The sequence below is a fragment of the Pseudophryne corroboree genome, chromosome 4 (assembly GCF_028390025.1).
Source record: "Pseudophryne corroboree isolate aPseCor3 chromosome 4, aPseCor3.hap2, whole genome shotgun sequence".
NCBI lineage: Eukaryota > Metazoa > Chordata > Amphibia > Anura > Myobatrachidae > Pseudophryne > Pseudophryne corroboree.
The window spans coordinates 484,629,593-484,643,807 of NC_086447.1; the positions used below are offsets into that span (position 1 = coordinate 484,629,593).

The 14,215-nt window shown below is 48.9% G+C and overlaps 1 protein-coding gene across 1 annotated transcript in view; it reads right to left on the reverse strand.

The window, feature by feature from the left end:
• SEC63 (SEC63 homolog, protein translocation regulator) overlaps positions 1–11,078 on the reverse strand; it is a 171,811-nt gene extending 160,733 nt beyond the window's left edge. Inside the window, exon 1 of the mRNA XM_063917073.1 lies at positions 10,819–11,078. Coding sequence (XP_063773143.1) covers positions 10,819–10,942 — 124 coding nt within the window. The 5' untranslated portion in view covers positions 10,943–11,078. The remainder of the gene's footprint in view (positions 1–10,818) is intronic.
• Positions 11,079–14,215: the final 3,137 nt, after the last annotated feature.

Genomic DNA, 14,215 nt, shown 5'->3' on the forward strand with positions numbered 1-14,215 from the left:
CATTTTCTTTGTTGCTCTTTTCAATACACATGTGACATGAATCTGTAGAGATGGCCCTCAAAGTACTGTACATGCTATCATTCTGAAGTACTGGGAAACCACATTAGTATAAATTAACTGGATGAATACATTGCTTGGCTCAGAAACAAATTAAAGAGTTTCAAATCCATAAGGAGTTAAACTGAATCCTACATTCTCAACGTGTAACCAAAAAAATAATAGCTTTTGGAATATATTTTACCCTAGAGGGGAAAATGTGTTAAAAGACATTTATTATAGAAAGGGTGTCACTTGAACTCTAAGGGGGAGATTCAATTAAGCGCAAGGTTCCTCGCACACTGTTTCACACAGCTTAAGGGCCAACAGCAATTCAATTTGATTATACCCTAAAACCTAAAAGTTAATGAGTCATTTGATCTAGATGGTAAACTTCCAACAGCACTGGAACTTAAGAGTAGTGCCTGCAGTGCAGTTAATCAATATCGTTGACCAACCACTGCCGGCAGATTAAAGCTGGGTACACACCAGGACGATGTATACCCAGCCGATATATTGGCCCGACCTAACGGATCCTGACAACACAGTGGAGGGAATTCAATTGTTCTGTGTGCCTCCTGCTGGGCGTCTTAAGCAATTGGTGTCTATCTAAACTATTGTATTGTTCCTCCAATAGATGCCCATTAGTCACGGCAGTCACATTTTTTCTCGCAACCCCTGGAGGTGTGAGAAAAAATGTGTTAAAAAGTCTGTAGTTTGGCTAAACCCAGAGCTGACATGCACCTTAACTGGCAATGGGCGTCTGATCGGAGGAACAATTGAATAGCTCCGATAGACGCCATAAGTTTTTTCTGGTAGTTGCACTCTCCTTGTTTAATGTCCTACATACAAGTTCCCTCACAAAGTGATTATATAGCATGACATCCTTCACAAGGAATTCTTTATTACTTCCCATGATAATTCAAGCAGCATTCACATATAGGAAATAAATATGTGCATAGTGTAATATTGCTAAAACCAATTTATTATGGAGGACAATAGGCTTAACCAGATAAAAACAAAAACTTCAGACACAATACCACTCTGCATAAATGCCTACCAGATGCTGGTAGGTCTGAGTCAGTCAGACATGCACGTGTAAAGGAGCTCTGGTTACTCCTTAAAGTCCATGCTGTCAGGGCTCATCACAGCCCAGGAATCTACAGCAACCAATGTCCCACTGGCAATGCGTTTCGATTTCTGCAGATCCGCAACTTTGAAAAGAAAGAATTGAAACGTGTCTCCAGCGGGAACTTAGATGCTGTATATGCCTGACTGTGAGGAGCCATGACAGCGTGGACTTTTAGGAATAACCAGGACTCCTTTACACATGCATGTCTGACCGGCTCAGACCATCATACCCTCCAACTCCACCATTTTGGCAGGTACAATACCGTATTTTTAACGGTCTGTACCGGCAAGTGGGGCTGCACCAATTTATACCAGATGCTGGCAAAGCTTTCCCCCATGTGATCTCTATTACACTGCAGCGCTGCAGGGACAGACTCGGACATACTGTATCATGCAGCATCCAGGATGCTGCCAGTAGCATAGAAAGAGCGCCGCTGAGCACCATGCAGTCAGATGGGGACTAGCTGCGAGGCCAGTCCCCCATGGCCCCATTATCTGTGGACGCACCCCATGTAGCATTTTTTTAACTGTGAAATGTTGGAGGGCATAGTCCTACTAGCAACTGGTAGGCATTTATGCACAGTGGGATTGTGTCTGAAGTTTTTGTGTTTTATATGGCTAAGCCTATTGGCCTTCAGAACACATTCATAAATTGGTTTTAGTAATATTACACTATGCATATATTTATTTTCTTATATGTGAATGCTGCTTGGAATACTATTGTGGGAGTGCAATAAAGAATTGTGAAGGATGACACTGATCTTTTCCAAGAAGTATGCTGGAACAGTGGAGCACCATCAGCTGCTCGCACCACAGAGTTCAACAGTCATTTCTGTTGCCATTGCTGCTTTAGTGATCTATACAGCAACAACTATAGCAAACAAGTGCCTGGCTATGTGACCAGCAGTGATCATGACGGGCAGACACATACAATGTTCTGTATAGCACAAAATCAAAACCCTATTTCCAAGCCAGAAGAGGAAGGAGATTTGGTTAAATTAAATAATGAAGGACAGTCATGTCAACAGATGACTTAGATTTTTGCCACACAGGCTCGTCTTTCAAGTCATTATTGTCTGCTGTCTCTCCTCATTCCAACCTACCAAACCATGGGTAGCTGTACAAAAAGGTCAATGACAGTTTTAGTAATCAAGGCTGAATCATAACACTTTTCCACTAGCTCAAAAAACACGGGTAAATGCACAGGGGCGCGCATTTACCCATGTTTTTTGCTAGTGGAAACGGCTCCCTCTGCAAAAACCAAGCGTCACCAACCCAGCAATATGCCAAGTTGGTGAGTGCAGTGGGAAAGGGGGCTCTGATGCGGGTCGCAGCCGAGTAGCACCCGTGTCCAGAGGTGTAGCTAGGCGCCATGGTGCCCGGAGGAAGGGCATGTTTTGGTGACCCCCCCCCTATACTGAATTGGGGGCATGTTACATTTGAAAAAAAATAAGATTTTACTCACCGGTAAATCTATTTCTCGTAGTCCGTAGTGGATGCTGGGGACTCCGTAAGGACCATGGGGAATAGACGGCTCCGCAGGAGACTGGGCACATCTAAAGAAAGCTTTAGGACTATCTGGTGTGCACTGGCTCCTCCCCCTATGACCCTCCTCCAAGCCTCAGTTAGGACACTGTGCTCGGAAGAGCTGACACAATAAGGAAGGATTTTGAATCCCGGGTAAGACTCATACCAGCCACACCAATCACACCATATAACTCGTGATAGGAACCCCGGTTAACAGTATGATAACAATGGAACCTCTGAATAGATGGTTCGCAATAACAACCCGATTTGTGTAACAATAACTATTTACAAGTATTGCAGACAATCCGCACTAGGGATGGGCGCCCAGCATCCACTACGGACTACGAGAAATAGATTTACCGGTGAGTAAAATCTTATTTTCTCTGACGTCCTAGTGGATGCTGGGGACTCCGTAAGGACCATGGGGATTATACCAAAGCTCCCAAACGGGCGGGAGAGTGCGGATGACTCTGCAGCACCGAATGAGAGAACTCAAGGTCCTTCTCAGCCAGGGTATCAAATTTGTAGAATTTTGCAACGTGTTTGCCCCTGACCAAGTAACAGCTCGGCCAAGTTGTAAAGCCGAGACCCCTCGGGCAGCCGCCCAAGATGAGCCCCCTTCCATGTGGAATGGGCTTTTACAGATTTAGGCTGCGGTAGTCCCACCGCAGAATACGCAAGCTGAATAGTGCTACAAGTCCAGCGCGCTATAGTCTGCTTAGAAGCAGGAGCACCCAGCATGTTGGGTGCATCTAGGATAACAGCGAGTCAGTTTTCCTGACTCCAGCCGTCCTGGAAATATAATTTTTCAGGGCCCTGACTACGTCCAGTAACTTGGAATCCTCCAAGTCCCTAGTAGCCGCAGGCACCACAATAGGTTGGTACAAGTGAAAACCTAATACCACCTTCGGGAGAAAGTGAGGACGAGTCCTCAACTCTGCCCTATCCATATGGAAAGTCAGGTAAGGGCTTTTTTATGACAAAGCCGCCAATTCTGACACATTCCTGGCCGAAGCCAGAGCCAACACATGACCACTTTTCATGTGAGATATTTCAAATCCACGGTTTTAAGTGGCTCAAACCAATGTGATTCCAGGAACTTCAAAACCACATTGAGATCCCAAGGTGCCACTGGGGCACAAAAAAGGGGCTGAATATGCAGCACTCCCTTACAACGTCTGCACTTCAGGCTGACATCCTTCCTGGCTTTGATCAGGATAAGAATGACTTCCTCCGGAATGCCTTTTTCACTCAGGATCCGGTGTTCAACCGCCATGCCGTCAATGCAGCCGCGGTAAGTCTTTGAACAGACAGGGCCCCTGCTGCAGCAGATCCTGTCTGAGTGGCAGAGGCCATGGGTCCTCTGAGATCAACTCCAGAAGTTCCAGGTACCAAGCCCTTCTTGGCCAATCCGGAACAATGAGTATAGTTCTTACTCCTCTTTTCCTTATTATCCTCAGTACCTTGGGTATGAGAGGGAGAGGAGGGAACACATAACCCGACTGGTACGCCCGCGGTGTCACTAGAGCGTCCACAGCGATCGCCTGAGGTTCCCTTGACCTGGCGCAATATCGTTTTTATTGAGGCGGGACGCCATCATGTCCACCTGTGGTCTTTCCCAACGGTTTACCAGCAGTTGGAAGACTTCTGGATGAAGTCCCTATTCTCCCGGGTGGAGTCTGCTGCGGAAGTCTGCTTCCCAGTTGTCCACACCCGGAATGAACACTGCTGCCAGTGTTACCACATGATTTTCCGCCCAACGGGGAATCCTTGTGGCTTCTGCCATTGCCCTCCTGCTTCTTGTGCCGCCTTGCCTGTTTACATGGGCGAGCGCCGTGATGTTGTCTGATTGGATCAGTACGGCTGGTTTTGAAGCAGGGGTCTTGTTTGGCTTACGGCCTTGTAAAGGGCTCTTAGCTCCAGAAAATTTATGTGAAGTGAAATCTCCTGTTTGGACCACAGTCCTTGGAATTTTACTCCCTGTGTGACTGCACCCCAGCCCCGAAGGCTGGCATCCGTGTTTACCAGGACCCAGTCCTGTATTCCGAATCTGCGGCCCTCTAGTAGATGAGCCCTCTGCAGCCACCACCGCAGCGACACCCTGGTTCTTGCCGACCGGGTTATCCGCTGCTGTATCTGGAGATGGGACCCGGACCATTTGTCCAACAGGTCCCACTGGAAAATCCTTGCGTGGAACTTTCCGAATGGAATTTCTTCGTACGAAGCTACCATTTTTCCCAGGACTCGTGTGCATTGATGTACCGACACCTGTCCCGGTCTTAGGAGGTTTCTGACTAGAGATGACAACTCCTCGGCTTTTTCCATTGGAAGAAACACTTTTTTCTGGTCTGTTTCCAGAATCATTCCCAGGAACAGAAGACGTGTCGTCGGGACCAGCTGTGACTTTGGAATAGAGAATCCAGTCCTGCTGTTGCAGCACTTCCCGAAAAAGTGCTACCCCCTTACCAACTGTTCCTTGGACCTCGCCTTTATCCGGAGATCGTCCAAGTACGGGATAATTAAAACTCCCTTCTTGCGAAGGAGTATCATCATTTCGGTCATTACCCATGGTAAAGACCCTCGGTGCCGTGGATAATCCAAACGGCAGCGTCTGGAACTGATAGTGACAGTCCGGTACCACAATCTTGAGGTACTCCTGGTGAGGAGGGTAAATGGGGACATGCAGGTAAGTATCCTTGATGTCCAGAGAGACCCTGTAATCCCCCTCGTCCAGGATCGCAATAATCGCCCTGAGCGATTCCATCTTGAACTTGAATCTTTTGTTATATGTGTTCAAGGATTTTAAATTTAAGATGGGTCTCACCGAACCGTCCGGTTTCGGTACCACAAACATTGTGGAAAGGTAACCCTTTTCCTGTTGAAGGAGGGGTACCTTGATAATCACTTGCTGTGAATACAGTTTTTTGGATAGCCACCAACACTGCCTCCCTGGCAGAGGGAGTTGCTGGTAAGGCAGATTTTAGGAAACGGCGGGGGGGAGACGTCTCGAATTCCAGCCCGTACCTCTGAGATACTGTTTGAAGAACCCAGGGATCCACCTGTGAGAGAGCCCACTGTGCGCTGAAAATTTCTGAGACGGGCCCCCACCGTACCCGGTTCCGCCTGAGCAGCCCCAGCGTCATGCTGTGGACTTACCGGACGCAGGGGAGGACTTCTGCTCCCGGGAACTAGCTGTGTGCTGCAGCTTTTTCCATCTACCTTTTCCTCTTGGCAGAAAAGATGAGCCTCTAGCCCTCTACTTTTCTGGGGCCGAAGGGACTGTACCTGATAATACAGTGCTTACTTTTGCTGTGGGGTAGCTTGTGGCAAAAGTTTTGATTTCCCAGCCGTAGCTGTGGAAACGAGGTCTGAAAGACCATCCCCAAACAGTTCCACCCCCGTCTAGGGCAAACTTCCATGTGCCGTTTTGAATCGGCATCGCCCGACCATTGCCGAGTCCATAACCCCCGTCTGGCGGCAATGGTTTTACATAGCGCTTATTAGTGATGCCAGTCGGCAAATATCCCTCTGTGCATCACGCATGTATAAGACAGCGTCTTTTATATGCTCTATTTTCAGCAAAATATTGTCCCTATCTATAGTATAAATATTATCCGACAGGGAATCTGACCACGCAGCTGCCGCACTGCACATCCATGCCGAGGCAATAGCAGGTCTCAATATAATGCCCGTGTGTGTGTGTATAGCTTTAAGGGTAGTTTTCTGCTTTCTATCAGCAGGTCCTTCAGGGCGGCCGTATCCGTGACGGTAGTGCCACCTTTTTTAATAAGCGTGTAACCGCTTTATCTACCCTAGGGGTTATTTCCCAACGTGACCTATCCTCTGGCGGAAAAGGGTACGCTGCTTAGAAATTATCAATTTCTTATCGGGGGAAGTCCACGCTTCCTCACACACCTCATATCAATTTCTCAGATGCAGGAAAACTACTGGTAGTTTTCTGTCACCAACATAATACCCTTTTTTGTGGTATCTGGGGTATTATCAGAAATGTGTAATACATTTTTAATTGCCTCAATCATGTAACGGGTGGCCCTATTGGAAGGTACACTAGTCTCATCGTCGTCGACACTGGAGTCGGTATCCGTGTCAACATCTGTGTCTGCCATCTGAGGTAGCGGGCGTTTTAGAGCCCCTGATGACATGTGAGACGCTTGAACAGGCACAAGCTGAGCAGCCGGCTGTCCTATGTCGTCAAACCTTTTATGTAAGGAGTTGACACTGTCCCGTAATTCCTTCCATAAGTCCATCCACACCGGTGTCGACCCTGCAGGGGGTGACATCCCATTCACAGGCATTTGCTCCGCCTCCACATCATTATCCTCATCATACATGTCGACACAGCAGTACCGACACACAGCACACACACAGGGAATGCTCTGACAGAGGACAGGACCCCACAAAGCCCTTTGGGGAGACAGAGGGAGAGTATGCCAGCACACACCAGAGCGCTATATATCACAGGGATATCACCTATAGAGAGTGTTTTCCCTTATAGCTGCATAATATATATATACTGCGCCTAATTTGTGCCCCCCCTCTCTTTTTAACCCTTTTCTGTAGTGCAGGACTGCAGGGGAGAGTCAGGGAGCGATCCCTCCAGCAGAGCTGTGAGGGAAAATGGCGCCAGTGTGCTGAGGGAGATGGCTCCGCCCCTTTTTTGGCGGGCTTTCTCCCGCTATTGTAAAAGTTCTGGCAGGGGTTAATAAACACCTATATAGCCCCTGGGGCTATATATGGTGTCAGTTCGCCAGCCAAGGTGTTAATATTGCTGCTCAGGGCGCCCCCCCCCCAGCGCCCTGCACCCATCAGTGACCGCAGTGTGTGGTGTGCATGAGGAGCAATGGCGCACAGCTGCAGTGCTGTGCGCTACCTTGGAGAAGACCGAAGTCTTCAGCCGCCGATTTTCCGGACCACCTTCTTGCTTCTGGCTCTGTAAGGGGGACGGCGGCGCGGCTCCGGGAACGGACGACGAGGTCGGGTCCTGTGTTCGATCCCTCTGGAGCTAATGGTGTCCAGTAGCCTAAGAAGCCCAAGCTACCACCACTTAGGTAGGTTCGCTTCTTCTCCCCTTAGTCCCTCGGTGCAGTGAGCCTGTTGCCAGCAGGTCTCACTGAAAATAAAAAAACCTAACATATACTTTCTTCCTAGGAGCTCAGGAGAGCCCCTAGTGTGCATCCAGCTCAGCCGGGCACAGAAATCTAACTGAGGCTTGGAGGAGGGTCATAGGGGGAGGAGCCAGTGCACACCAGATAGTCCTAAAGCTTTCTTTAGATGTGCCCAGTCTCCTGCGGAGCCGTCTATTCCCCATGGTCCTTACGGAGTCCCCAGCATCCACTAGGACGTCAGAGAAAAACAATATTTAAAAATCCTAAATTGGTGACAAGGGTGGTTGTAGACCTTGTGGAGCTCATGGTAATCTGATAATCTCCCAATGTCTCAATAAAATAATGCCCCAAATGTGACTCCCACCCCAGACCCAAAATACCCCTAAACTCTCAATGAAAATACTGCATCAAAATTGTCAAACACCAACACACACACATACACACTATTTCATAGTCCCCAATGCCTTTACCCTAGAACTGATATCCCAGACCTGATAATCCCACTATGCTTCAATGAAAATAATGCCCCAGAATTTCCTGAGAGGCAGAGAGAGGTGCTGCAACATCAATGTAGAGAGAAGTGCTGCAGCAGCTGGGGCAGAGAGATTTCACAGCAGCCTGGGCAGGACAGAAGTAACCCTGCTGCACAGCTACAAGCAGACAGTGAGACATATAAAGAGGGTGGGCAGAGCTGCGGCATGTGCCGGCTGTCAGTGTCTCCTGCTGTCGCCTCTGGCCTGCCCTGTTCCCTACCTAGTCTCCGAGTCAGTGTGCGCCCCCTGCTTCTCCTGTTCTGCGGCTGCCAGTACAGTGGCCCGTGAGAAGGGTGTGGGCAGCAGCTCACCCTCTAAATTTTTGGCGCCCGGAGCTCGCGCTCCATTGGAGCCACCCTCGCTACACCCCTGCCCGTGTCAGGCTCCCGGCTGCGACCCGCATCAAGGGGAAAAGGGGTAGACTTACAGAAGCTCCATACACTTTTCCCACCAGCAGCTACAGTGGTTTTTCAGTCAAGCTAATGTCAGCGGTTCTCAAACAGTTCACAACTCTAAAGGGGGGTACTCACGGAGCGATCGCTGCTTAAAATCTAAGCAATCTGACTAGATTGCTTAGATTTTAAGCATGAGCGCTCCGTGTGTACACCCCACAGCGATAGCGATGCACAGCCCCACGCATCGCTATCGCTTGTGCTAGATTGGCCTGCACGGCAGCCCAATCTAGCAGGTCGCTCGTTTCACCCGCTGGGTGAAATGAGCAGCCCTCCCCCCGCACACATCGCGCTGTGCTGAGCGGTGGGAGTGATGGGTGCTGAGCTTTTCGCTCAGCACACGTCTCTCCCAAATCAGGCCGTGAGTATTGGCCTTCAGGTAATTTGGGTTAATTACCATCATCACTTTATGTTTATTTGTATCCCAATCCCCTCAAAATACAGCTCTGTGTAATGTGTTGGCACTTTAAAAAGGATAATATTATTACTATTAACCTATTAGAATAGACTTGAAGTGGTGCAAAAGTACAGCTTAGAGGAGATAAATGACAGAGGAGACGAGAAATAATAAAAAATATATCAGAAGTCTTAAAGGTTTATGAAAGCAGTATTATAAAGGAAAGAAAACACACACAAAAAACACCTAAAGTAGAAAAGCCCCTACTAGTGCAATGTTAAATCATTTGTAGGGCTGAGCAAGAGCACACAACACTTATACCGATATGAAAAACCCAAAATATAGAGCAGATGCATGTCAGTAATTAAAAAGTTACTTCCAGGAACCCCAACACATCATGTCATGAAACTTGTCCTGAAACTAGGATTCTTTTAATAGATCTGATGGGCATTTTAGGAATACCTCTTTCAGACAGAACATGAAATTACCGGGTGAAGCAGTTCCACCCGGTAATTTCATGAAACACACAGGTCCTTTTTCTGTGTGAAAGGGTTAACCCGTGTTGTAATTCCCGGGACTTCAACCCAGGAATTTACCAGGGTCGGAGACACGGGAATTATGACACGGGTTGACCCTTTCACACAGATAAAATACCAGTGTTGATCTGCAAATTACCGGGTCGAAATTTTCGACCCGGTAATTTGCATGTCTGTGTTAAAGGGGGGGGTCAAGCAGGTCCCGGCAAAATGACACTGCACTGAAATGCCGGGTAATTGCCAGGACTTTCAGACTTTTCTGTCTGAAAAGGGTATTAGCAAGTAGTTCCCCTACCAAATTTCTTTGGTTTATGTACACACATCACATCTATACCATAGCTGCTGAGAACACACAAAGCAAAGACACAGATATAGATGTAAACTTGTTTGTTGCAACATTATATCTCAACTGTAAGCAATTGTTTCTTCTGTTTAAGATAAATCAACTATATCTGTATTGTCTCTGGAACAGATAGTGTAATTCCCATATTCCAGTGATATTAAGATCATGCCCACACACTAGGAAAAGCGCTGGCTTTCTTACAAGGGACTTATGCACCATTTCCGCTGACCTATAGATGCATGGATCACACTATGTACTAATGACAGTATAAGTGATGCACTGCTGGATAGAACTGTACGCAGACTGAGGAAATTGTGTAATAACTAGAATGTAAGACAACTATACATAGAGAAAACATGGTCTCAGTGAGAAAATGTATGTGTAGGCAGGTGTATTTGTACTGTGCAGAAGCAGGTCATGTGTGAGCCAGGTGTGTAACAGAATGCAAGAGTATTATATTATGTACCAAGTAACCCCCAGTGTACTATGACCATATGCATGAATAGGAAGACGTGTAGGTGGGGGAGAGCTGGGCAGCGGCTTGCAGCCCTTCCCATAGGCTGACAGCAGGAAGCGCCCTACACATGGGGTAACAGGATATCAGAGAAGGCACCGGTGCGGCCTGAGTAACCCCACACAGCGATACCCGGCACTGCCGTACCCCATTGCACGGGCACTCAGCGCTGCTGCTGCTGCTGCTGCTGCTGCTGCCGCCGCCGCCGCCGCAGGGCACTCACCCGAGTTCTGGTCTCGGGGCCACAGGTAATATGTGGCCGGGATAACGATCAGCCCCACGAAGGAGGTCAGGAAGTAGAGGAACGTGTTGCCACTGTCGTCATACTGGAACTGCTGCCCGGCCATGGCGCCCCTTCCTCTCTCCGCCGGGATAGCTGCCGGGAACCGGGACCCTCACGGTGCCTGAGACAAGGCCACTGACCGACCTACGGCCGTTACCCGGCGAAGGCCCCGCCCACCACCTCCTCATTGGCACGCCCACACGTGACGCCATCCCCAACAAAGCCTCGCGACAGATGCTAGAGGAGACGTGTTATTTTTACAAATAAACTTTATTGGAAAGAAACAGTAACATAAAGTAACGCGGCTGCACTGCGATCTCTCTAGTTGCTACAGTGGCAGCTTGCTACTGTACTTCTGTGCGGCAGTGATGATTAGCGCGTGTTGTCGGGATATAAACGTTATCAGCATGAGCGACATATTCCGTTATGTCACAAATCAGATACTGTAACGTTATACCGGGGTCACCATGCTGCTTGGTGCTCATCTTCTGTCCTTCTTCCGCAGTTTAGTACATATGCCATGCGTTGTCACTCCCTACCTAAGGGACATATGCCAACGTATATTGCTACTCCTGACCGGGATAGGATCACATAATAAGACCACATCAAAATGTAACTTGGATAAAACAGGTTAAAACGTTAACTACTGTATAAGTCAAATACCAAACACATTCACATAGTATAGACAGAAAATCTTTAAGGGCTTGTACATGCTGCAGTTGCACTTTGATCCCTACTGTTGTAAAACGTTGATGGTTGACAGCTGATGTCAGATAATTTTGCCAATGATGGTTCTCCACCATCCATGGTACAGGGTTCCCCGGTTCTGGTAGGCAAGCAGGCCAGCATGTCATAGAGCAGGGATGTCCATCTGTGAGCGAAACCATCAATGGTTTCCCTGTGAATGGTTTTATACCAGCAATGGTAACCCTAGCTCACTGTACTGGTTAGATCGGTATGCATGACCTGCGGACGGGATGCCGACAGTCACAGTATCGATGCCGGCGTTCCGATGGTCACAAAACTGACGGGTGAGCAGTAGCGGATCTTGCCACGGGCAAGCAGTACTTTTGCCCGGAGGGCGCCGCACCATGGCAAGATCCGCTGCTGCTGTGCCCCCCGTGCCGCTGTCCGCTGTGAAGGGAAACTAGACGCTACGCGTGCCGCCCGGGTCGCAAGAAGCCCCGGAACCGGCCCTGCGGGTGAGGTAAGTATTCTAACTGGAAAAACGTAGGCGTGTCAAAGCGTTTGCAGGGTGGGTGTCTGACGTCAATTACGGGCTCGAATAGACTGAAGTGATCGCAGCGGCTGAGTAAGGTCAGAGCTACTCAGAAACTGCACAAGCTGTTTTTGTACAGGGTGGCTGCACACACGTTTGCACACTTGTGAAGCTAAAATACACTCCCCTATAGGCAGCGTCTATCTGTTCGCAGCGCTGCAAAAAATAGCGAGCGAACAGATCTGAATTAGGCCCTATATTCTGTACAGTAGCGGATCTTGCTACGGGCACACAGGATTTTTGCCCGGGGTGCCGCCGCCATCCGGAGGGCGCCGTCGCCTTGGCAAGATCCGCTACTGGTGGTGCTCCACGGTGCTGGCTGTCACTGCTGTGCGCGATGACATCATCGCGCATCGCATGGCATTGTGGAACGGCACATAGACACTAGGGTTCATGATTGACCTCTAGTGTCTATGCGGTGCTATGGGAGGCGTCTACTACGTCTATCCTGGCTCGCCAGATTTTATGGTTAAGGTCCTGAAAAGTGGTCCTGGACTCCAAAAACACCTTGGAGGTGCTTCCTGTTAAGGGGGATATACTATTTGGGGAGGATCTGAACAAGATCGTGACTGACTTGGCAACAGCCAAGACTGCATGTCTCCCAAGTACCAATCCTTCTGCTCCGAAGGCTAAGAGTACCACTTTTCATTCCTTTCTACCTCCAGGTAAAGCAAAGGGTCAGGCATATCCGAGACAGGCTCGTACTTCCAAAACCACCAAGCCCAAGTCTAAGCAATCTTGGGCCGCCTGTCAGCCTGCTTCCAAACAGGACAAGCCTGCAGCATGATGGGGCGGGCCTCCCCCTGGGGGACCCCAGGGTGGGAGGCAGACTTCTGCAGTTCGCCCAGGTCTGGTTAAGGACCACTTTGGACGCCTGGGTGCGGGAAGTTGTCTCTCACGGGTACGCAATCTCTTTCAAGAGACGCCCCCCTCAACGGTTCTGCTTGACGGTTATCCCTTCGGATCCACTGAAAGCACAAACTCTACACTTGGTTGTACTATCTCTCCTATATTCTGGAGTGATTGTGCCGGTACCTCTGTCTCAAAGAGGCCGGGGTTACTATTCGACCCTGTTTCTAGTCCCGAAACCAAATGGGTCCTCCCGGCCTATACTCAACCTCAAAGCTTTGAACAAATTTGTGAGGGTATCCAAATTATGTATGGAAACTCTGCACTCTATTGTACTGGCTGTGGATCCCAAGGACTATATGGTATCCCTGGACATACAGGATGCTTACCTGCACATACCTATTGCCATGTCGCATCAGCAATATCTGCGGTTTGCTATTGGCAACCTACATTATCAATTCCAGGCCTTGCCTTTCGGACTGACCACGGCTCATCGGATCTTTACAAAGATCATTGCAGTCATGACGGCTCTTCTCCGCCATCAGGGTGTCAGGATCATGCCGTATCTGGACGACTTGCTGATCCTGGCGAAGTCCCCAGAGGTTCTCCTCAGTCATCTGGAACGGATGGTCCAATTCCTACAAGCCCCACGGGTGGCTCATCAACTGGAAGAAGTCCTCGCTGGTTCCTGCTCAGAGCATGGTGCACCTGGGGGCATTGCTGGATACACGCTACCAACGATTGTTCTTGTCTCAATAAAAAGTCCTGAAACTTCAGGACAGGATCAAATACTTTCTCTCTCGCCAGAGAGTGTCAGTACACTTGGCGATGCAAGTACTAGGCCTCATGGTGTCAGCATTCGACATGATAGAGTACGCTCAATTTTATTTCCACCCTCTGCAATGATTAATCCTTTCCAAGTGGAACGGCCTGCCTCACCGGATCAGGTCTCAAATTATCTCCTTTACTCCGGAGGTTCATCTGTCACTGAGCTGGTGGCTACAGGACCAACAGTTGAGCAGGGGCCGTCCCTTCTGGATCTCCAACTGGGTCCTCCTAACAACAGATGTCAGCCTGCGTGGTTGGGGTGCGGTGTTGGAGCAACACTCTCTCCAGGGTCGGTGAACTAAGGAGGAATCTCTCCTCCCGATAAATATTCTTGAATTGTGGGCAGTGTTCAATGCGTTGACACTGGCCCTTCCTCTGTTC